The sequence below is a fragment of the Polypterus senegalus genome, chromosome 9, assembly GCF_016835505.1.
Source record: "Polypterus senegalus isolate Bchr_013 chromosome 9, ASM1683550v1, whole genome shotgun sequence".
In the NCBI taxonomy this organism is placed as follows: Eukaryota; Metazoa; Chordata; class Cladistia; order Polypteriformes; family Polypteridae; genus Polypterus; species Polypterus senegalus.
Window position 1 is genome coordinate 48,503,271 of NC_053162.1, and position 19,716 is coordinate 48,522,986.

Here is a 19,716-nt window from a genome sequence, read left to right on the forward strand (position 1 = left end):
CAACTTTGTCATGATATTCTAATTTTATGACCAGCACCTGTATATATATATATATATATATATATATATATATATATATATATATATATATATATATATATATATATATGTGTGTGTGTATGTTCTCAACACACTCCAGAATGACTAAAGAGGAAGAAAACTTTGGACTTGACAGTCCCAGTCAAAATGAGGCATTACGTAGACGTATTGCTGTTGGTATAAAGGAACTCCTCTGTTTCTTGACACGCTTCTGCTAAATTATTTATTAATGTATTAATAATGATGCAATTGTTCCCAATTTAATGACTGGTTTATATAAATTGCTGTACATTTTCACATGATTATTCATTTCAGAAATTCCTTTTTATGCAATTCGTTTTAGTATAAATAGTATTCCATAGTTTAGCTCGGTCCTGCGTATCAAGTTCCAGGCCAGGTTTTCTCCGTAGGTGCGTACCTAGTGGTTGAACTCTTCGCTACATCATATCTGAAATGTACTGAAAATTGACTCATTATTCTAGAAACATGTTTCACTTTTGAACAATTTTTAGTGCAACAAAACAAGTCGCCGTTCATTTTGGTTGTTTGCGTAGTTTTAAACGCAAAATGCCCCGGCCCCCATTGACCGTGACACTCAAAAAGAAATGAAGAAATAAAACCTGCGACGTGGCTTGGCCCCATCATTGTATGTATATGTGTGACGAAAACGTCATCCGTTTATAGTCATATATACGAAATTACACTCCCCTGAATGTTAGAATACATAATGTTTAACCGAAAGAAATACACCGTCGTTATGAACGGGTAAAAAAATCATTAGAAGAATAGAATGATTGTGATCAAAGCTCAACATCCATTCTGATCTTATGACTAATTTACGGTTTGGTCCCTAGCCAGTCCTGGGTGGATCGCATTTCCTGAGGCTGTGAAGATCCAGGGCGGCAGCCCTAGCCGATGACATCATACTCCAGAAGGGGAGACCGCGTGAAGCGGAATAGTCGTCTATGGCACTGCCCGATTTAACGAAGAATAATTTCATGCGTTTTGCACTCTACTCTTTTAAGTACTGTTTTATCAGCTTTTGAGCCATTATTCAATTTTTTCACTCTGTAAGGGCGGCAACGCCCGTTGCGTGGTCCCCTCCAGCTCAGGCGGGGTCTTGAAGCGCTCAGGTGATGCTTCTCTTTGTGGCAGTAGGAACAAGATGGCTCCCGTGCTGGAGAAGAAGCTCCTGGGCGCCGGTGGGGCTATTGACACCTTAGACAACAGCAATGAAGACGAAGAAGGACAAAATCTATGGCAAGTTTACGGTTTTGTTTTAGAAGCAAATTGCAAACTCCACCTTGAAACGTGGAATGGCCAATGAAGGATGTATCTGCTTTGTCACTCCCATGTGTAACCAATCTTAAAAACGCCGGCCGGAATCAAGCAAAGAATCGACGCAGAGTTCCTGTTGATGCATGCAAATAAAGAAGTAGATTTTTTTTTTAATTTCAGTTTCTAGCATATTTGAATAAAATTTATAAGAAAGCTTGGCTGCACTGTTCTCTTCGTTTGGCTTTGCCTTCTGCCAACGAGGCAAGGGCGTTAGTTTTTCTTAATGCTGTTGTTATACGTATTCTTTTTGTTGTTTATTAAATAAAGCATTCAGTATTATTTAAAACAAAAACATCATGCTGCTACACGTGTCTTTAATGTACGGAGGCTGTGCGTAAACGCACCTTCAGCTGTCAAAACTGCCTTTGCTGTAGAACTGGCAAGTTTGTTATTGTTTTGACAGCTAACACGGCATCAGCTCGGCTCGCCCAGCCAGGCAGGAAAAATCGGGACTTGGCTTTGGAGCGATCTGAACGTCTCACTAAGGCTATTTCTGTATTTCGCTTCAGATTGTTCCCAGTTCTTTTCAATTGGCCATAAAACGACATTGGCTTATCATACAGAGCAGTGTCAATCAATACTGAATACTGAACGGGATGTTATTGATGTTGCAGGTCCTCTATTCTGAGTGAAGTGTCCACCAGGTCGAGGTCGAAGTTGCCGTCCGGGAAGAATATTCTTGTTTTTGGTAAGTCAAGTTGATGTCAGAATGCTTAAACATTATTTTGTTGACCGGTTAAACTTGATAATTTCCTATATAGCAAAGTTGTAGCATAGTCTGTACACCCGCAGATTAAAAGGACACAAAAAAGCAAGATGTATTTTTTGTAGTAATAATTTCTGATTAGAACAGTGACTTTACGAAAGTGATATATTTAAGGGTGTTTTGAGAGAAGAACATAAAGACACAGAGCAGATGTAAAAAACTTAAATAAAAAAGTTTTCAGTAGTTGATTATTTAAAGTTTGTGTTTTTTGTTTGTGTCAATTTTATTATTTCTCAAGGTGAACATTGTTTTGCATTTAAACCAAACCATCACCCTTAAAATTGTGATATTTACTTCTATCTTAAATCCTGCCTGGATGTCCATGAACAATTATTTCTTGTGCTACTGATGACAACAATGACATTTATTTCTAAAGCATGTTTTCTTAAACAGGGTGTAGCCCAAAGTGCTTGACAAGATGTGTATATGAAATAGTTTCAATAAAGACCCCCAAAAAAATTGGATAAGAATAATAATGGATACTTAATATTTGGTGAATATTCCTCACCACCCTACACTTTAATCTGTGTTTAGGAAGTGTTTTCTGTATGACTCATTCTCTGTCTTTAGAGGCTATTTCACTCACTTCCCCATTTTTGATATATTTTAAATGTGACTATTTTTGAAGTTTCATATCAATGCTGTTATCTGTTTTATAAATCTGTGTATAATTGCACCTCCTGTATGTAATGCAGCTCAAGAATGGTAAGTTGTTTTTTTTTTATTTGAATTTATAAAGGTGAATTGTCATGGGTAATGCTGTTTAAAATAGCAATTGGTTGAATTTCTACACCAACTTGTACTTTATGCCCAGAGGGGACTGGGCGGTCCCGTGGCCTGGAACCCCTGCAGATTTTATTTTTTTCTCCAGCCGTCTGGAGTTGTTTTTCTGTTTTTTCTGTCCACCCTGGCCATCAGACCTTACTCCTTTTCTATGTTAACTAATGTTGTCTTATTTTAATTTCTTATTTTGTCTTTTATTTTTCTTTTCTTCATTATGTAAAGCACTTTGAGCTACTTTTTGTATGAAAATGTTCTATATAAATAAATGTTGTTGTTTATAGCTCTTGCATTACAAAGCTTCATCATAGGTTATTTATTTTTATTTATGCATTTTGCTTTTTTTTCTTGCAGGAGAAGATGGCTCAGGAAAAACTACAATTATGGCAAAGTTGCAAGGAGCCGAACACAATAAAAAAGGGAGGGGACTGGAGTATTTGTATTTAAGTGTACATGATGAAGACCGAGATGGTAAGTTGCTTTAGTTCTCCAAGGGGGCTTTTTTCAGTTTTGCTTTGTTAAAGCAAAAAATGGTTACAGGTTTCACAGTAACTAACTTCTTAAGAAGTCTTGAGTTTGTCTCCTGCAGAACATGTTTTCTTTTAATTAGGTTTTTGATTTAACCCTTTTTAGGATTTTTTTTGAGGCCTCTGTTTCAGATTCTGCATCATTACTTCCCTTTGATTCACTTTGAAAAATAAACTGTGCACATATATAGTTTTGCAGTTTTTATTTATTTTATTTAAACTTCAGAGAGTAATACGTTTCGGTCTTTTTATTACTTATGTTTATTTAATAAATATCAGTACATAGAAATACTGTATTAGCATAAATTCAACTAAGCTAACTAACCTAAAACGTATATTTAATGCAATGAGAAAGTTTGGTTTTCTAGACTAAGGGGAACATTTTCTGCTCAGATGAACTACTCCTACTTTATGTACAAACACACGGTCTCCCTGCTCCTAGCAGTTTAGCAAATAAAATACTGTTCTGACGTTTCTTGTTATTTCTCTTGTATTATCATACAGCTAAACATCTGTTTAATTGATAAAAAAAAAAAAAAATCATACAGTGCTTTAAGTTTAACCAAATTACTGGAGAACTCTGCTATATCAGTACACTAGCATTCTGTGTTTATGGCAATACACTAGCATTTGATTGTGCACTAAGGAGGGTGGGGAGTTTCCTTGTGAAACTTAATAACATTTGATCAAAGAGCAGATTCCCCTGTGAACTTCAAAAGCCATGTGTACTGTAATGTGACTGAGAAACTGGACATTAAACCACAAGCTTGTGGATCCACTTAACCTGCCTCTTTCCACTATTAATTTTAAAAAAAGATCTAAACATTTTTGCTAAGTGCCTAAGGGCACAGTTGTATTCTAGATGAATCTGTACTTGTAAAAGCTCTCAGAATAGTGTCCAATATTTGAAACTGCAATGTAAATTATTTGTTCTTGCCTTTGGTAGAACCATTGGTTCAGCTATTATATTAGACATTTTTAGCAGACAATAAAGACAGGTAAAAGCACTTTAAGGTAATGCAAAGTATTTTTGATGAGAACTGACTTTCATAAATCTATTTTCAATACCACTTAATTTTATGTTGGTTTGGGAACAAAGCCTAGCCGTTCCTGCTGTACTTGGTCTGCATAGAATCTACAAACTCCAGTAAAAAATACAACTTCACTTAAACAAAAAATATGGAACACACCTCAAAATGTGTCGTATTGGTCACTGGATGTGGCCTATGTGTTATAACCAGCTATCCGTTTTACATGGATAAACAAGCATTGAATTGCTGGGCTGTCCTTTTAATTAATTAATATGGGCCTAAGTAACCAAGTTTTATAGAATAAACTATGAGAGGAACCTGTAAAGATGTAGGTATCGTTATAACTTTGCAATTCATAGTAGAGTTGCTGTGAGAATCCCTTTGACTGTTTGTGTGTTTGCATGTGTGAAATTGCTTACTTGCATGCATCATATCACCACTCCCAGGATCCAGAGATTTATTCTACTGTTTTACCTTGGTATTTTATGTATTGATGTGTTTTACAGATAGTTTTTCTTTCTTAATAATACACTTTGAAATGGTTGAAAAATATTTTTGAGAATATCAATCACATAATGCAAGAAGTTATGTTTCAATATTCTCTACTGACAGAAGTCCTTGACTTGTCTGCTTTATAGGATTGTCTTGGGTGTGCAAGTCAGGAAAAAGTAAAGCATACTCTTTTGGTAGTGTTTCTATTTTTTTGTATAAAGATATGAATAATCGGCTCTTTTCCTTATCATTAAAACAGATCAGACAAGATGCAATGTATGGATTCTGGATGGAGACTTGTATCACAAAGGCCTTCTGAAGTTTGCTGTTTCTGCAGAGTCGCTGAAAGACACCTTGACTGTGTTTGTTGCAGACATGTCAAGACCATGGTCTATTATGGAGTCGTTGCAAAAATGGGCTAGTGTTCTCCGTGATCACATTGATAAGTTGAAAATTCCACCAGAGGAGATGAGGGAAATGGAGCAGAAATGTAAGTAAATTTCACATATCTTTGTATATGCAAAAATTAAGGTTGCATTGAAATACTAAAAAGATTTTTTTGGATGAATGGGTAAACCTTTAAAGATGTATTTTACATATTTAAAAGTTATTTAAAGGTGCATTTCACATATTTAAAAGTTATCTTTTAATAAGTTCTTTTTAAATTAATTTTGTAGCTGGTGAAGTAAATATTCCCTCCGTATTTCTTACTATATACTGTACAAGTGTAGCGTGTGCCTTTTGTAGAACTTATATCTCAGCAGAGTAGCAGGCTGCGTGGAAATGGTCCTTTTTCTTAATTTTAATATCTGTCCATGTTGTAAAGGTTTCTTCACCCTAATTAAGCACTGAACCAACTTCAGCCCCATCAGCTTCTGTCTGCAGCACAAAAATTATGCTTTGTGCTGCAAGTATTAAGTCAATTATCCATTGTATTTAAATTAAATAATATCTTTGCCATTCTCCTTTTCTTATGGTTGTACATCCTGAACAATAACATGTACTGTACTCTTTATATTTTTTAACTTTCTTGTCAGTGTCATGATTTTTGTAAGATATAATATTATAGTCATTAGAGAGAGGTGCATAATGATTTCATATCCATCAGGGTAGACAAACTGCAGTAAAGGAAAATAACTGCCCCATCTGTTTTTCTTTTATTATTTTTAAAAGGGTTTTAAATTGCAATTTTGAGAGCCTTTTTTAAAGGAAGAGAGAGTCTATTCTGCTGCCTCATGCCACAGTGTAATGCTAGTCAGTATACAGTATGTATAATGTATGGTGTGACAGAAGTGGGTTCTGCTGTCTAAGTGGTGTGATACCTAAAAAGTTAATCCATTCCTGGACCTTAAACAGTACCCATTTCGACACACTTGGCAAATACAGTACATGTAATGTAACATAAAAATAACACAATTAAATACCCTAAATAATAAATTAAAACATGAACACGATAATAAATTCTGCATAATAATGAAAAGTGCATTTACTTTATATATAACCAACCACACTAAAAATGAAAAACACACAAGCGTAAAACGAGATGCTTTCACAGTGAGAGCAAGAGACAACTTGGGCACACGAGATGGCGTTTATGCTCTTTCCGTAAGCACCATCTGTTGCTGCATTTTTCACTGTGTATGAAAACGTAATGTAGCATCGTTTGAAATCTGGATCAAATTTCTCTTTGAATTTAGCATTTTAAGTTAGAATTGTTTAAGCTACGAGGCACCACTGTAAATCAGTTATATGTGGAGGCTAAGAGAAGAAGAAAATGTATTTACTTATTTTTGAATTCAACTTCCCAAATTTCATTCCTTAACCACCCACAGCACTTGAAAACCACACAGGATTACTGTGGGTAAGGAGGTCTCTGCCATATGGTTTCCTATGTAACTTTTCAAAACGTGCATCCACAAGTTATTTAATGTTTTAATATGTTTCATAATGTTTACAATAGTCTGTTCAGATCTTAAAAAATAAATAAAAAAATGAAGAAAAAAATTTGCAAAGTGTGTGAGAACTAGATTTATAGAGCCCTGTAGCAAAAAAAAAAAAAAAAAAATCCATTCAGATGTATTATTTTTATTTTTTTCCTTGACTCTCTATTTCAATAGTACAGAGCCCCATTCTATATGGAATTCGTTTGAACAGATTATTATTGTTGTTAACTGTTGTGGTCCAGTTCTTATACAGCCCATTACGATTTTACTGGCATACAGTCCAGTCAACTGTAAAGTGTGTATTAAAATCAGTGAACTGGAAGACCACTGCAGTTGAAATGATCCTTTTGAAGAGTCTTAAAATTAGTTTCAAATGCAGAAGAAGTAGGCTAATGAGAATTAATTTATGGAATTTTATCTAAGAAGATGATATTTCTGAGTCAGTGGTGGAAAAGTTAATAGAAGAAAAGGTAAGTTTAAAATTTAGATGATGATGGCACTAAACAGAGTAGAATAGAATAATATTGGCTGGCTATATTCCTCTGATTCCGCTTTACTAATTTGTATACCAGGAATAATAAATAGCCACTGAAATAAGAGTAAAAAAAAAAAAATATATATAAATAATCTGTTTGAACAAGTCACATAATTCATTTGAATGGATTTTTTTGTTTGTTTTTGCCTGACACCTACAGGGCTCCACATGGGGTTGTTAAAAGTATTGAAAAATCGTTTAACATTTACAATTGCTTTGATACTCATTTTTCATGGTATCAATTCTACAGTCTTCATTTTTGAATGCACTTCAGGTTCAGGTTTGCTATTGTTTGCATTGCAGCCCAGTCCAGTCCCATTTCCACCCTCTCAAAGGTGGTAATATAGCAATTTCAGTGGCTTTGAGACCTTCAGCGTGCTTAATTGACAAAGTGGGCATCAGAGTGGTGTCTGGAATTACATCGGCCTTGTGGCAAATGGGGACAGAAAACCACACAATAACATGCAAGCCTGCATGCAAGATTTGACACGGCACAATACCAACTAAAGGGCCTAACATAATCAGTTTAGTCAAGCTCTCAAAGGTAGCAATGGATGAAGCTCATATGGAACTGAGAGGGGGGCGGGAGGGGGTTCACTGTTAGTAGTGAATTATTTTGGCATGTTCACAATCCTAGTCTGTTTGCTTTGTGCTGAAGCAGGAGAGAGATTGGCTTGTTCAAATCTCCAGTTAGTTTGGTATTGTTTCAGATAGCAAGCCTGCAAGCTTTCACATGAAACAGACACACTTACCAGGTGTGTTGTGGACTTCATTCATTGGGCAGAAATAAGTGTTTTGTGGTTAAAAACCATTATGGAGTGTCAGCAAGGGCTGTGTTTGTCACAGTTGCATTTGCAATAATCACACAGTTTGTTAACGAGACACAACTCTCTGAGTAGAATGCCTATCATCTGATAAGTGGAAGATTAAATAGAACTTACACACCACGTCTAATGCTGCTGAAAAGACATATTTCATGTGCACGACTCTACGGAAAAAGGCAATCTCTGTTGAGGGCATACAGTGATCTGGTTTACTGTCATTTAGATGATAGAGGCATCAAGCGGGTTTCATTTCATTATATGATACTGCATATTTACTCTCCAGTAGTCTGCTATATGAAGCAAATGCTGTTTAGTTTATCTTAAATCACGATTACTGTCTTTTGGCATGTAACCTATAATAAGTTTAATTTTAGAATGTTGATTAACATTTACTATTGTGTTTAATCATGTTGATCACATGTTGATCGCACAGAGCACTGCTATTCGTTTCTCGCCTCCTCTGTATGTTGAGTTTACACTTATTTTTAATTTGGTAAATTTCAATCTGATTGTGAGACAGAGAGGCTGGGAGTCTGAATCAAATACTAAGCTTGCCCTGATTGACTAGTTCTTATGAAAGCTGTTTTATGCCAATTGTGTTATGTTTGTTTTTATTTTTACGTTTATTTTCTGTTAGGACAGTCGTTTTGTTTGTTTATATTCATTCCTCACACAAACCATTCCAGGATTCCCTTGGTACCACATGAGACCACCACTTCTTTAAGGAGTTTCTAGTTGTTTTGGTCCACATCAGAGTGCCATTGCTCTGTTTACATCTACCTAAATGAACCTATGGGGGAAATTGCTGCAGAGTTCACAGCAACTGCTCCAAATTAACTAGGTGTGAAAACACTTATTAACTATATTAGCATGTTTACATTTTCTGTACTTCGATGTTCTTTTTTAGCAAGCAAAATGATATTTTGGTTAGTGGACTTTTTGGCTAGCATTAATTCTACCAGCCTTGGCCAATGCATCAAGCCTTGGGAGAAAACGGACAGTTGGAAGCCACAGATGGAACCTGATAATCAACTATATGAATTTTGCATCTGCTCAAGCAGAGAATGAAACTTGCCCAGGTCATTAAATATTTTTAGGGAGAGAAGGGAAGAGGGATTTCTGTCTAGCAATAGTTGGGGGATCTGCACACACGGTTTACACCTGGGGTGTTACTGTACCTTGTTCAGAAGCCAGATGTGAATTGGGACTTTGCTTGATGGAGAGCACACTCCTGCACACCCCTGCTCTAACTCATACTGATCTAGTTGTAGCATCACCAGTGTAAAGGAAAATTTATGTACCTGGAGAAAGAATCACTCAGACATGGGGACAATATGCAAATTCCTTACAGGTAATTATTGTGCTAAGATTAAAAACAAGTACACTGGATCTGTCAAGCTGTAATGCTAACCACTGTAACAGCATGCTCCACTTACAGTTTGAACTATTAGGATAATAAACTGTGTTTATCAGCAGTAAATAGAGGCAGTGTTTTGAGAAAATGGGAGAGACCAGCATTTAAATAGATTTTCTTTCAAGTGTTGTGTTCTTTGCTTCCACTGTCTTTATAAATACTTGAGTGCTTGTTTCAAGCCTCATGGCTTGTGATGGTTTACTGTTAGTGGGGGTGGAAGAACTGTATCCACTTTATCTCTCATCTGTCAGCATTTTGTTTTTATGTTTGTAAAAAGCTTCCCAACTTTGTGTTTTCTTTGTGATCAAACCACAGGCCCATCAGCATTTGTGTTTTGTACACACAGTTTTCTTTAAACAAAATCTGTGTTTTGTAGGCACCATGTGATTAGTGTCAGTTTATAGTATACAGTAATTAGTCCTGTTACTCCTTATACAGCTTAAGCAGTGACATTAAGTTTGTTTTTTTTTAAGCTTTGTTACTAAAAATGATGTGCCTCTGTATGTATGACTGGAAAGAGTTGCAGGTAACTTTACTTTTAGCTTCATTCAGCTACTTTACCTTGACCTTGCTGATGTCAGTCTTTTCTGTATTTTGGTTGCCAAGTTTTTATTGTTACATTAATGTACAATTTTAAGAGTCTGAAGCTCTTATTCCTGAAACAGTTTTCTGGTAGTTGTTAAAGCTGGCTGTATATTACTTGACATCTAGTCAGAAGGGATGTCAAACTTGAATACAGGAGATGCACAATTAGAATCATAGGGGTGGACAAATGACACAATTCTGTGACAGCTTTTCAGCAGAGGTTTAAATTTCCAAAGTATCATAACTTTGCTCTGAGTTGACAACCAGTTAACGTGCAGCTTGACCATGCCAGCCTTTCTAGATATGAGTTCAGCCATAGTCTCAGCCCCTTTTTATTTTTCCATTCTTTTGTGATACGATAAATAAGTGACTTCAAACGGTTGAGCCTCTGTTCTATTTGCACAGTCCAAAACACCTGCACCACACCTTATTCCTCATGGCTGTATTGTTTTCGTACGTGTGAGCACCAATCGGTTGTCGCCTCTTGGACCCATAGGAACAACCCTTATAATTTAAGACAAACTCAAACCTGTTTGATTTAGTGTGGATAAATCTGAAACTGGTCTAGGGTGAGTTGCTAGGGATGTCAAACTACATGACTGGAGGTCATAGGAGCTCACTGTGACTGCCCTCAACTTCCTAAAATTTATGTACGTAGTGTCTGTGACTGAATTAGGCGAATGGGGTCCCTTGGGTGTTAGTGCTGAGAATATTACTTAATATGTTTAGGATAATTTATAAAACATTTTTAAATAATCTGGTTAAGTTTGTAGGAGAAATGGCATGTATCCATCAGTAACAAATCAATTAAAGTAATCACATGTGCAGACTGTGCATTGAGCCAAAAAAGCATGTGAAGAAGATATTAAGTTACATAGCACAGTTATGTTGAGTAATGGTCAAGGAAGGTTTTTCCTTAATTGTGTAGTGGACTTGTGGCATATTGTCCAGACATATGTATGCAGGTTGAGTCTCCATACTGCCAAAAAAAAGTACAGGTATAGATTAAATTGACATGACAGTTGTATTTAAAATTGTAAAACAATTTGAAACATTTAATTCTAGCTGTTACAGGTTTGGTACCGGCCATAACTGCAAAGTTAGCTAATTGTCAAGAACACAAGATTACAAATTAAAACTGTCAAAAATTAAGTGAACATTGCATGTTCACTGTACATTTCATAAAATTGTTTATTGAACAGCTGTTTATTGTACAATGCATAAAACAGTGTTTTTTTTTTTGAGTAATCTAGTCTTCCTCCCACATTACAGAGATGTGAATGTTAGTACTCAGTACACAGGGAGAGAGGGAGAGAAATTAGCACTGCGCCCTTTAATAGATTAGTGCCTCATCGTTTTCGTCTCTAGTATCAGTATGAACCACTGGGGCCCCATCAGCATTTTATGGCAGGAAGCACAGTGACAACTGCTAAACATATTCAGTAGATATTTTTATTTATTTATTTATTTATTTTATAAACATTCTTGCAGTCTTGTGATGAGTGGAAATTCATTTCCTTTAGTATGCTATATTGGTCTACATGGAAACTAAAGGGAGAAGCTTATATTGTAAGCCATGTATTGGAGCATAGAAACTATTTGGCTTTGCAAACTTTGTGCCTTGTAGCCAGAGGAGAATGAAATGGTAATAAACAACTACTAGTACTGTAGCATGAACAGTGACAGCTCCAACTGGAGTAGAAATAAGCAAGGTAATGCTAATTGTTGTAAATCTTTAGACTGCATGATCTAAATTTGCATTTTGCTTTTAAGTAAAAGCCTTGTATCTAAATTCTTTATTGCCTTCAGCAATTCCAATCACAAATTTAAGTGGTTTTGCTTTAAGTGCAAATTTTTTTACAATCCTTGATAAAACTGTGAAACATAAGAAAAGCTAGACTATTTAATTAATTTTGTTGTTTGATTTAATTGAAAACTACTGAATAGCCTGAAGTATGCTTAACATAAAGACAGTGTTTGCTTAGTCTAAGCAAATAAAATCATCTAAATGTGCTTTTTGAGCAAGTATTCTGTTATGTGACTGGTATGTACAGCTTTGCAGACTCTCCGTATGTACAGTAATATAGTTTGAAGCTAGGTCAAATGAATGATTGAATAATGTTGTGCATTCTAGCAGCAGTGCATCTTAAATATACTGGTATTCCCCTCCCCAGAATAATAATCATTAGTCACACAGTTGTGTTTTTTTTTTTTTTAAATAATATGGCTTTTGTTACTAGAAGCTGCTAGGGAAGCTTTCTTCTCTGTCATGCTTTGGGGGTGACTCTTTGCGGCTTTGATGGTGACTTGATTATGTGCAAACTAAGTGAAAACCAAAGTACTGTAGATCCCCACGAAGAAGCGTTTCAGAGTTCGTGGCTTCAGTCATTCGGGGATTTTTCCTTAGAACCTATCTAATAATTGTTAGCGGAAACCGCAAATATCCTCTGCAATTTTTATGGCTTTTATTGTTGCAATACTGCACTTTAGAAGAACAGGAAGCGACTGTAGAGGAAAATGCGGCTTGGGATGGTGAAAGTGGCCAATAGAATTTAAAACTGCAACTCCCAGCAGTCTCTGCAATGGCTCTGATTGGTCTTCTGCTGAGGGTGCTGGGGTTGTCGGGGTCAAAGGATGTCAGCGTGGCTTTTAAAAGAGAACCGGTGACCAAAAGCAAAAACAAAATGCCTTCTGTTGGGTTACCTGTACTTGTTCATTTTGTCCTGGATTGTTTCTTGCATCTGGATTGTCTGCTGTCTGCCTGTGTATATGAGGACTGTAAGTGGATTCATGGCCATCCTACAAAGAAACGAGCGCTCCTGAACCCGTCCACCCATCTTTGCCATTTCAGGAACTAGCGGTAGGACTATCTTTACATTCCCATTCAACGTGCGGATCTCTAGACCATCTATTTTCATCATTACATTTCGTCCGTTGCCGTTTTTCATGATTTACTGTGTGTTTTTTGTTGTATTTAATGTGTAACCGCCGTAAAGGGAACAGGGGTGGTATCGTTGTTTTCATTTATTTCAATTGTTTTCATTACATTCTTTATTTGCTGTTTGATTACCGGTTTGCTTTGTTTTTGTCTCTGTTTGTGAGTGTGTGCGGGTCGGGCCAAGGCTAGGTGAGTCCCTGGAATCTCCACCATAAAAATAAATAAATCGCCGTCTTCTCGACGTCTCCTCTTCACCGGACCACTACAGTGTTGTTCATTTCTCCTTGCTGCTGATTGACTGTGATGCATCTCCAGCTGAGTTTTCTTGTGTTTTCTGTTTTGTTTCTCTTAAACCTTAAGCCGGTACAACCGGCTATAGTCGTTTCCCACTGCCATTTGTGAGCATGCAGGAGCTGATCAGTCAGTGCCGTAAATTCGTTGAGTAGGAGGGCTGAATGCATCCTTAGAAGACACGGACGCTGCTCAAAAATCCCCTCTTAAAAACGCTGATAGACTACTTTCATATTGCTCCCTTACTTGCTGGGCTTATTTGTGGCTGCTCTATTGCGTGACATACTTCTCGCACAACGCTATGCTATGCATACTTTAAAGCCGGAACAGCACCTTTTCTTTTTGGCTGATTGCTTTGTTTCTCTCTCCTCCCTCAGACATCCTCTGCTCCTGTTGGGAGTCCTGCTTCCATTGTGCTCCCCTATGATGTTTGTCTATTCTTTAATTGAGTACTAACTGCATACTGAGCTTGTTTTACTTCTGAAAGAGACATGTTTGTTTGAAATGTTTGAATAAAGTTCCTGCCTCTCCAGTCTCCTGTGTTTCTGTACAGTTCTGTGACCCAAGCGTGACACCCTTCAGCACTGCCCCTGAGATTGAGCTTCTGCAGTAGACTAGCCTGGAGTCATCAGCGCTTACCTCTGTGTGCTTGCGTGCAGCCTGTTCAAGCGCAGTTGGCTCAGTGATTTACTGAGTTTCATCCATGGTGTTAGTTGCACTTTGTATATATTGTTCCAGTAGTTTTTTAAATAGTTTTTACAGTTCATTAGCAGTGTGTAAAATGATCAGTGTTGCAGTAATTGTGATGCTCTTTGCATGAAAAAATGTTTTCCATTAAAATTTCACTTTTTCTTTGTAAATTGTGACGTTTACTTAAAGTGCAGCAAATAAGTATTTGGCATCCAGGGATGCATTAACCCCCGAGTATGTGGTGGTTTAAGGGTTAAAGCCCCAAGATACCGCCGAAACTCCCTGCACTTTCTAAGGCTTCTGGCAATGAAAGTGCTCTTGCATGAATTACAGTACATATAGCGGCAACATCTGTATTTTACATTCTAGCACTGTGGGAGACATAGCAGTACAGTATACAGGTTTACCTTTACATTCTTTTTTTAGGTAATGTATTAAGCTGAGTTTGAAATTAAAGTGTTTTGGGGCATTTAGGGTTTAAACTATAGGAATTTTTTTAACCACATCCAAAATTCTCGGTTTTTCACAATTTGTGGGTGCTCTTGGAATGTAACCCACACGAATTTTGAGGGTGTACTGTATTTAAATATATACGGTGCATTGCATGGTAACGTGCAGTGAATACACATGACTGGAGCATTCATAGTTTTCATCCTCTTTCTCTGCACGTTTAGCATTCATTTGCTCAGAGGTTGATGCGCTTCATGCTTCCTGAGTAGCTAATTTTCTCCACTCTAGTGGCACGCTTCTTCTCTTTTTTTGTCGGCATCTTTTCGCTTTAAAACTGATTAAGTCAGTTTTTGTGTTGCAGTTACTTAGTATGTTTTTCGTAGTTTTTCACTTAAGCTGGCACTTCTGTCTTTAATCTGCCTCAATAATGATTTAATATATGAAGAGGTAGAGGAAATGATGGTGAAGGTGGTAGGGATGAGAACGGTGCCTTCACGCATGTGCCTCACAGGCGCCCTGCTGCCGAGAGTTAATTCTACAATAAAATAAAATTGAAATAAAAAGAGTAATAAAAATCATCACCCCGAAAGCATACAGTGGAGGTCACGTAGTATATGTCTACCAAATTTCAGGTTAATAAGTCAAATGTTTTGCGAGCTACAGGTGATGTAATATCCTGGACAGACAAAAGCAACAGCCACGGTAGCGTATTATATATAAAAGATATATAGAGTGTGTGTGTGTGTGTGTGTATAATATAAAAATAATATGGAAGCAAAGGTCTGTGATACAGTATCTTAAAATAAGACAAATACTGTACATAAGGAAATTTGTCTTTTTACAGAAGTACTTTAAATAAATAAATATATAAATAGGTAGATAAGTTAAATAAATTTACACTCACACCTTGGTCTGAACAAAGAAGAATATTTAGAAGAAAGAAAACTACTGACTTAGCTGTTACAGTTAGGCATTTGTACTAGTATATTTTCTGTTGTTGTAAAGTGGTGTTTAGGCTGGAAGTCCTCTGTGTTAGTATTTCAGAGAGAGAGGATTTGCAGCATTGTTCATAATGGCACTCGGTTTTCTTTTAATTCTCTCCTTTGCTTGCCCGTTTTAATTGGCTTGTTGATTCATTGGGCCTCTCTTGAAGGGATGCTACCAGCCCAGCATACCGCAATGTAAAAAATAATACTGGCCCTCACAGAGTTATAGAAGATGTGAAGGATGTCACTTCCCACATTAAAGGAAATCTGTCTCCTTAGGAAAAAGAGCAAGCTCTACCCTTTCTTGTATAGTTTCTCTGTGTTCTGACACCAGTTCAACCTGTTATTAATGTAGACCCCGAAGTAGTTGTAGGAGTGGACCACCTCTACATCCAGTCCTTGAATGGTCACTGGACATAGAGGCTCTTTGGTGTGGCGAAAGTTAATACATATTTTGTTGGTTTTGCTCATGTTAAGATGGAGACAAGTAACAAAGTTCTCCACCTGACCTCCTATACTGTCTAATCCCTTTTATCAATACACTCCATAAGTGCAGAATCATCTGAGAATTTCTGCAAGTGACATGACCCTGTGTTATATTTATAGTCTGAGGTGTCCAGAGTGAAGAGAAAAGGAGACCGGACTTTCCTTGTGGTGCTCCAGTGTCGCTCACATCTGTATCAGAAACACAGTCATTGATCCCACAAACTGTGGTCTGCCTGACAGACAGTCCATTATCAGTTGATATTGATTAATACTGATACATCAAAATATCTTTTCTTAGTGGATACTTACTGCTGCAGATGTACCATCCTGTCATATTTCAGATTTTTAAGCTAAACAGGAAATATCATGAAATGATTCAAAAAACAAAAGAAATGAAACCAAATCTTGTATCTCAAATGTTGTAAATCACTTTGGATAAAAGTGCCAGAAATAAATAAATAAATGTAATTGTAAATAAAGGCTACCATTCTTCAGTTTTATTTAGTTACAGTACAAGTGCAGAAATATAAAAACTTGAGTTTTACCAACTTTCAAAGTACACTAATGTGAACAGTAAATCATTTGTGAGTAGATGGTGTCTTGAGGTTAGAAAAGTTGACATGTTAGGCTGTATGAGATAATTGATAAATATTTAGAAATGGATGCATAGCCACAATAAGGAAGCAGTTCTTATTTATTTTATGAAGGTATGAAAATAAAAATTCAGACCAGTTTTAAACTAGATGGCTCTCTTTGTAACCACGAAACCCCCACCCCCAACCAGTTTGCAGTGATTGATAAGTGTTGTTCTGTAGGCCGTTTTCAGTATAAAAAAAAAATTAAGGCATCATTTTAAAACATTTACAATTGACAGATACCCATGATACTGTTTTCAAATGGCATTTAGTGAGGCTGCTAAAAATCTGTTTCATTGTTAAGTTTGAACTAGGTCATATCATATTTTTTTGAAACACATTGGTTTTTAGGGAAAACTGGGAGTCCATGCATACAGCAACCTAAATATGATGATGGACTACCATAGTATAGAGTGACAGGAATGCAGTAACAAGTTGCAAGCATACGTCATAATTACTGCAAGTAGAGCCATTCCTGTTAAAGGGTTGATTTTGGATTAGTCCAAGAGTGTGATCATGTATAGGAACTGAAAAAAGTCTGTTTTTGTTAGTGCTAAATTAATGGGAAGAAAGGAATTGATCCTCTTTCACAAAAGTTTGTAAGTGATTAGGTAAACTTTCCTGAATGTAAAAATGCTAGAATAAATCACCTAACAATAAATATAAAGCAGCTTGCAAAAGTTTGGGCACCCTTGCTTAAAATGTTTGTTAGTATGAATAGTTAAGTGATCAGAAGATGAACTGATCACCAAAAGTCATAAAGTTATAGATGACACTTTTCTTTAATGCTTTAAGTGAGATTGTTTTTATTTCCATCAATCACTGGTACAAAATACCAAAAAAAAAAAAAGTGAAAAGGGCCTGAAGGAAAATTTTAGGCCTTGACATAGTCAGTACTTAGATACACCCCCTTTGCCAAGTATCAGTAAATGATTTTTGTAGTCTTTCAATTCTTATTTGGGGTATGTTCACCTATTTGTCCTTGCAAAAAGCTTCCAAACCTGCAAGATTCTTGGCCTGTCTTGCACACATTGCTCTTTTGAGATCTATCCATTATAATGTTTAGGTTGTTTATCCTATAATGTTTAGGTTGGGGGACTGTGAGGGCCATGGCAAAGCTGTCTTGAGGTGTTCCATTGTAGATTTTGAGGTGTTTCAGATCATTATCTTGTTGTAGGTCCCATCCTCTTTTTAACTTCAACTTTTTTTTTTTTTATAGACGGTGTGATGTTTGCTTCCACAATTTGCTGATATTTATTTGAGTCCATTCTTTCCTCTACCAGTAACATGTTCCCTGTGCCACTGGGTGCAACATAAGCCCCAAGCATGATTGATTTATTGCCATGTTTATGAGTCTACTAAGTCTTCCCGAAGGTCTTTTGCAGTCAAACTGGGATTTATATTTGCCTTTCTAGCAATTCAATGAGCAGTTCTTTCAGAAAGTTTTCTTGGTCTTCCAGACCACAACTTGACCTCCACCATTCCTGTTAATGTCATTTCTTAAAACATTATGAACTATGGAAAAGGCTACCTGAAAAACAGTCTTGTCCTGCTTTGTGATTATCAATTATTTTATTTTTTAGAGTGCTAGGCAGCTGCTTAGGAGTCCACGGCTGTTGACTGTTGGGGAAAGGTTTGAGGAATCTAGACAATTTATACAGCTTTGCAATTTACATCACCTGTGGTTTCCTAATGATGAATTTAAACAAGCCATAGTTCAAACAAGCTAATTAAGGTCTGGAAACTTGGTAAAAGTTATCTGAGACATCAGATATCTTGGAGTGCCCAAACTTTTACATGGTGCTCCTTTCCTTTTTTCACTGTACAATTGTAAAATGCTGAAAAGAAATATGTCCTCTTTAACGTTATGCCTTTTTCTGATCAGTTCATCTTTTGTTCACTCAACTATTCACAGTAACCTATTTTAATCAAGGGTAGTGCTGGGCTGTATTTTTGCAGAAAAAAAAGGATTCACATCCGTTGCCTGGAGATACTTTGGTTTTAAAAGGTCAGATGTGGACCATTATGTTTAAATGTGTGAATACTGTTTCTATACTACTAAATAATACTGCAAGCCAAGTTGTACTTGTTTTATTTTTTTTTTCAATACAGTGTAATGTACCTGGGTACTGTGTAATAGTATGACGACATGTTGACTTTATTCTCGACATTTCCAGTTTAATCTCGACGCTTATGACGAGAATAAAGCCGACATGTTGACTTTATTCTCGCCTTTTGTCAAGATTAAAGTCGACATGTTAAATTATATTCTTGTAATTTGTCATTAAAGTAGAACATCGTAAACTAAACTTCATCGCTAAATGAATATTTAATTTACTAGATTTTCTCAAACCCCACCGTAAGTTACATAGCACATTAAATGCTTTGTGTTAATTGTTCCCCAAGCCATGTTGAATCGTAATGTGCTTCTTAAACTGACTTCCTCTTGTACTGAGGAGGCGCTGGCAGCGGTCACTGCACAGAATACACAAATACTTGATATCATCTTCATGATGAAATGCATTAAAGCATGTCTTAATCATGTGGGGGCACGGCAACGTGGAGGTTGCACTGCTGTTTCGCATCAAGGGGGTCTCAGGTGTACCCTGCCTTGAATTTGCATGTTTTTCTGGTGGGTTTACTCGGCGTGCTTCAGTTTCCTTTGAAAGTCATATAGAATGTGGGTTTTGTTATGCTATATTGACCCTGCTAGTGTATTGCTCGTAATTCACCCTGCAATGTGCTGGTGTTCAGGATTTGCTCCTGCCTCGCACACAATGCTTGCTGGGATGGGCGCAACCCTGAATGGATGCATAATTAAACATGTATAATGAAGATTTTTTTAAAGTTCTGAACACTCCGTGGGCTAAGTTTATAACTAGTTTTAATTTCACAAAGACATTTATCGTGTGGTGGTTGGTTAGATGGAGAAAGAAAAAGGAAGGATAGGAGCTAAAGGTTTAGTA

The 19,716-nt window shown here is 36.6% G+C and overlaps 1 protein-coding gene across 1 annotated transcript in view; it reads left to right on the top strand.

Moving 5' to 3' along the window:
- The first annotated feature begins 1,165 nt into the window (after window positions 1-1,165).
- dync1li2 (dynein, cytoplasmic 1, light intermediate chain 2) overlaps window positions 1,166-19,716 on the top strand; it is a 70,614-nt gene continuing 52,063 nt past the window's right edge. The window contains exons 1-4 of the mRNA XM_039763094.1: window positions 1,166-1,299; window positions 1,992-2,065; window positions 3,278-3,394; window positions 5,233-5,463. Of these exons, the coding sequence (XP_039619028.1) occupies window positions 1,205-1,299; window positions 1,992-2,065; window positions 3,278-3,394; window positions 5,233-5,463 (517 nt within the window). The 5' untranslated portion in view covers window positions 1,166-1,204. The remainder of the gene's footprint in view (window positions 1,300-1,991; window positions 2,066-3,277; window positions 3,395-5,232; window positions 5,464-19,716) is intronic.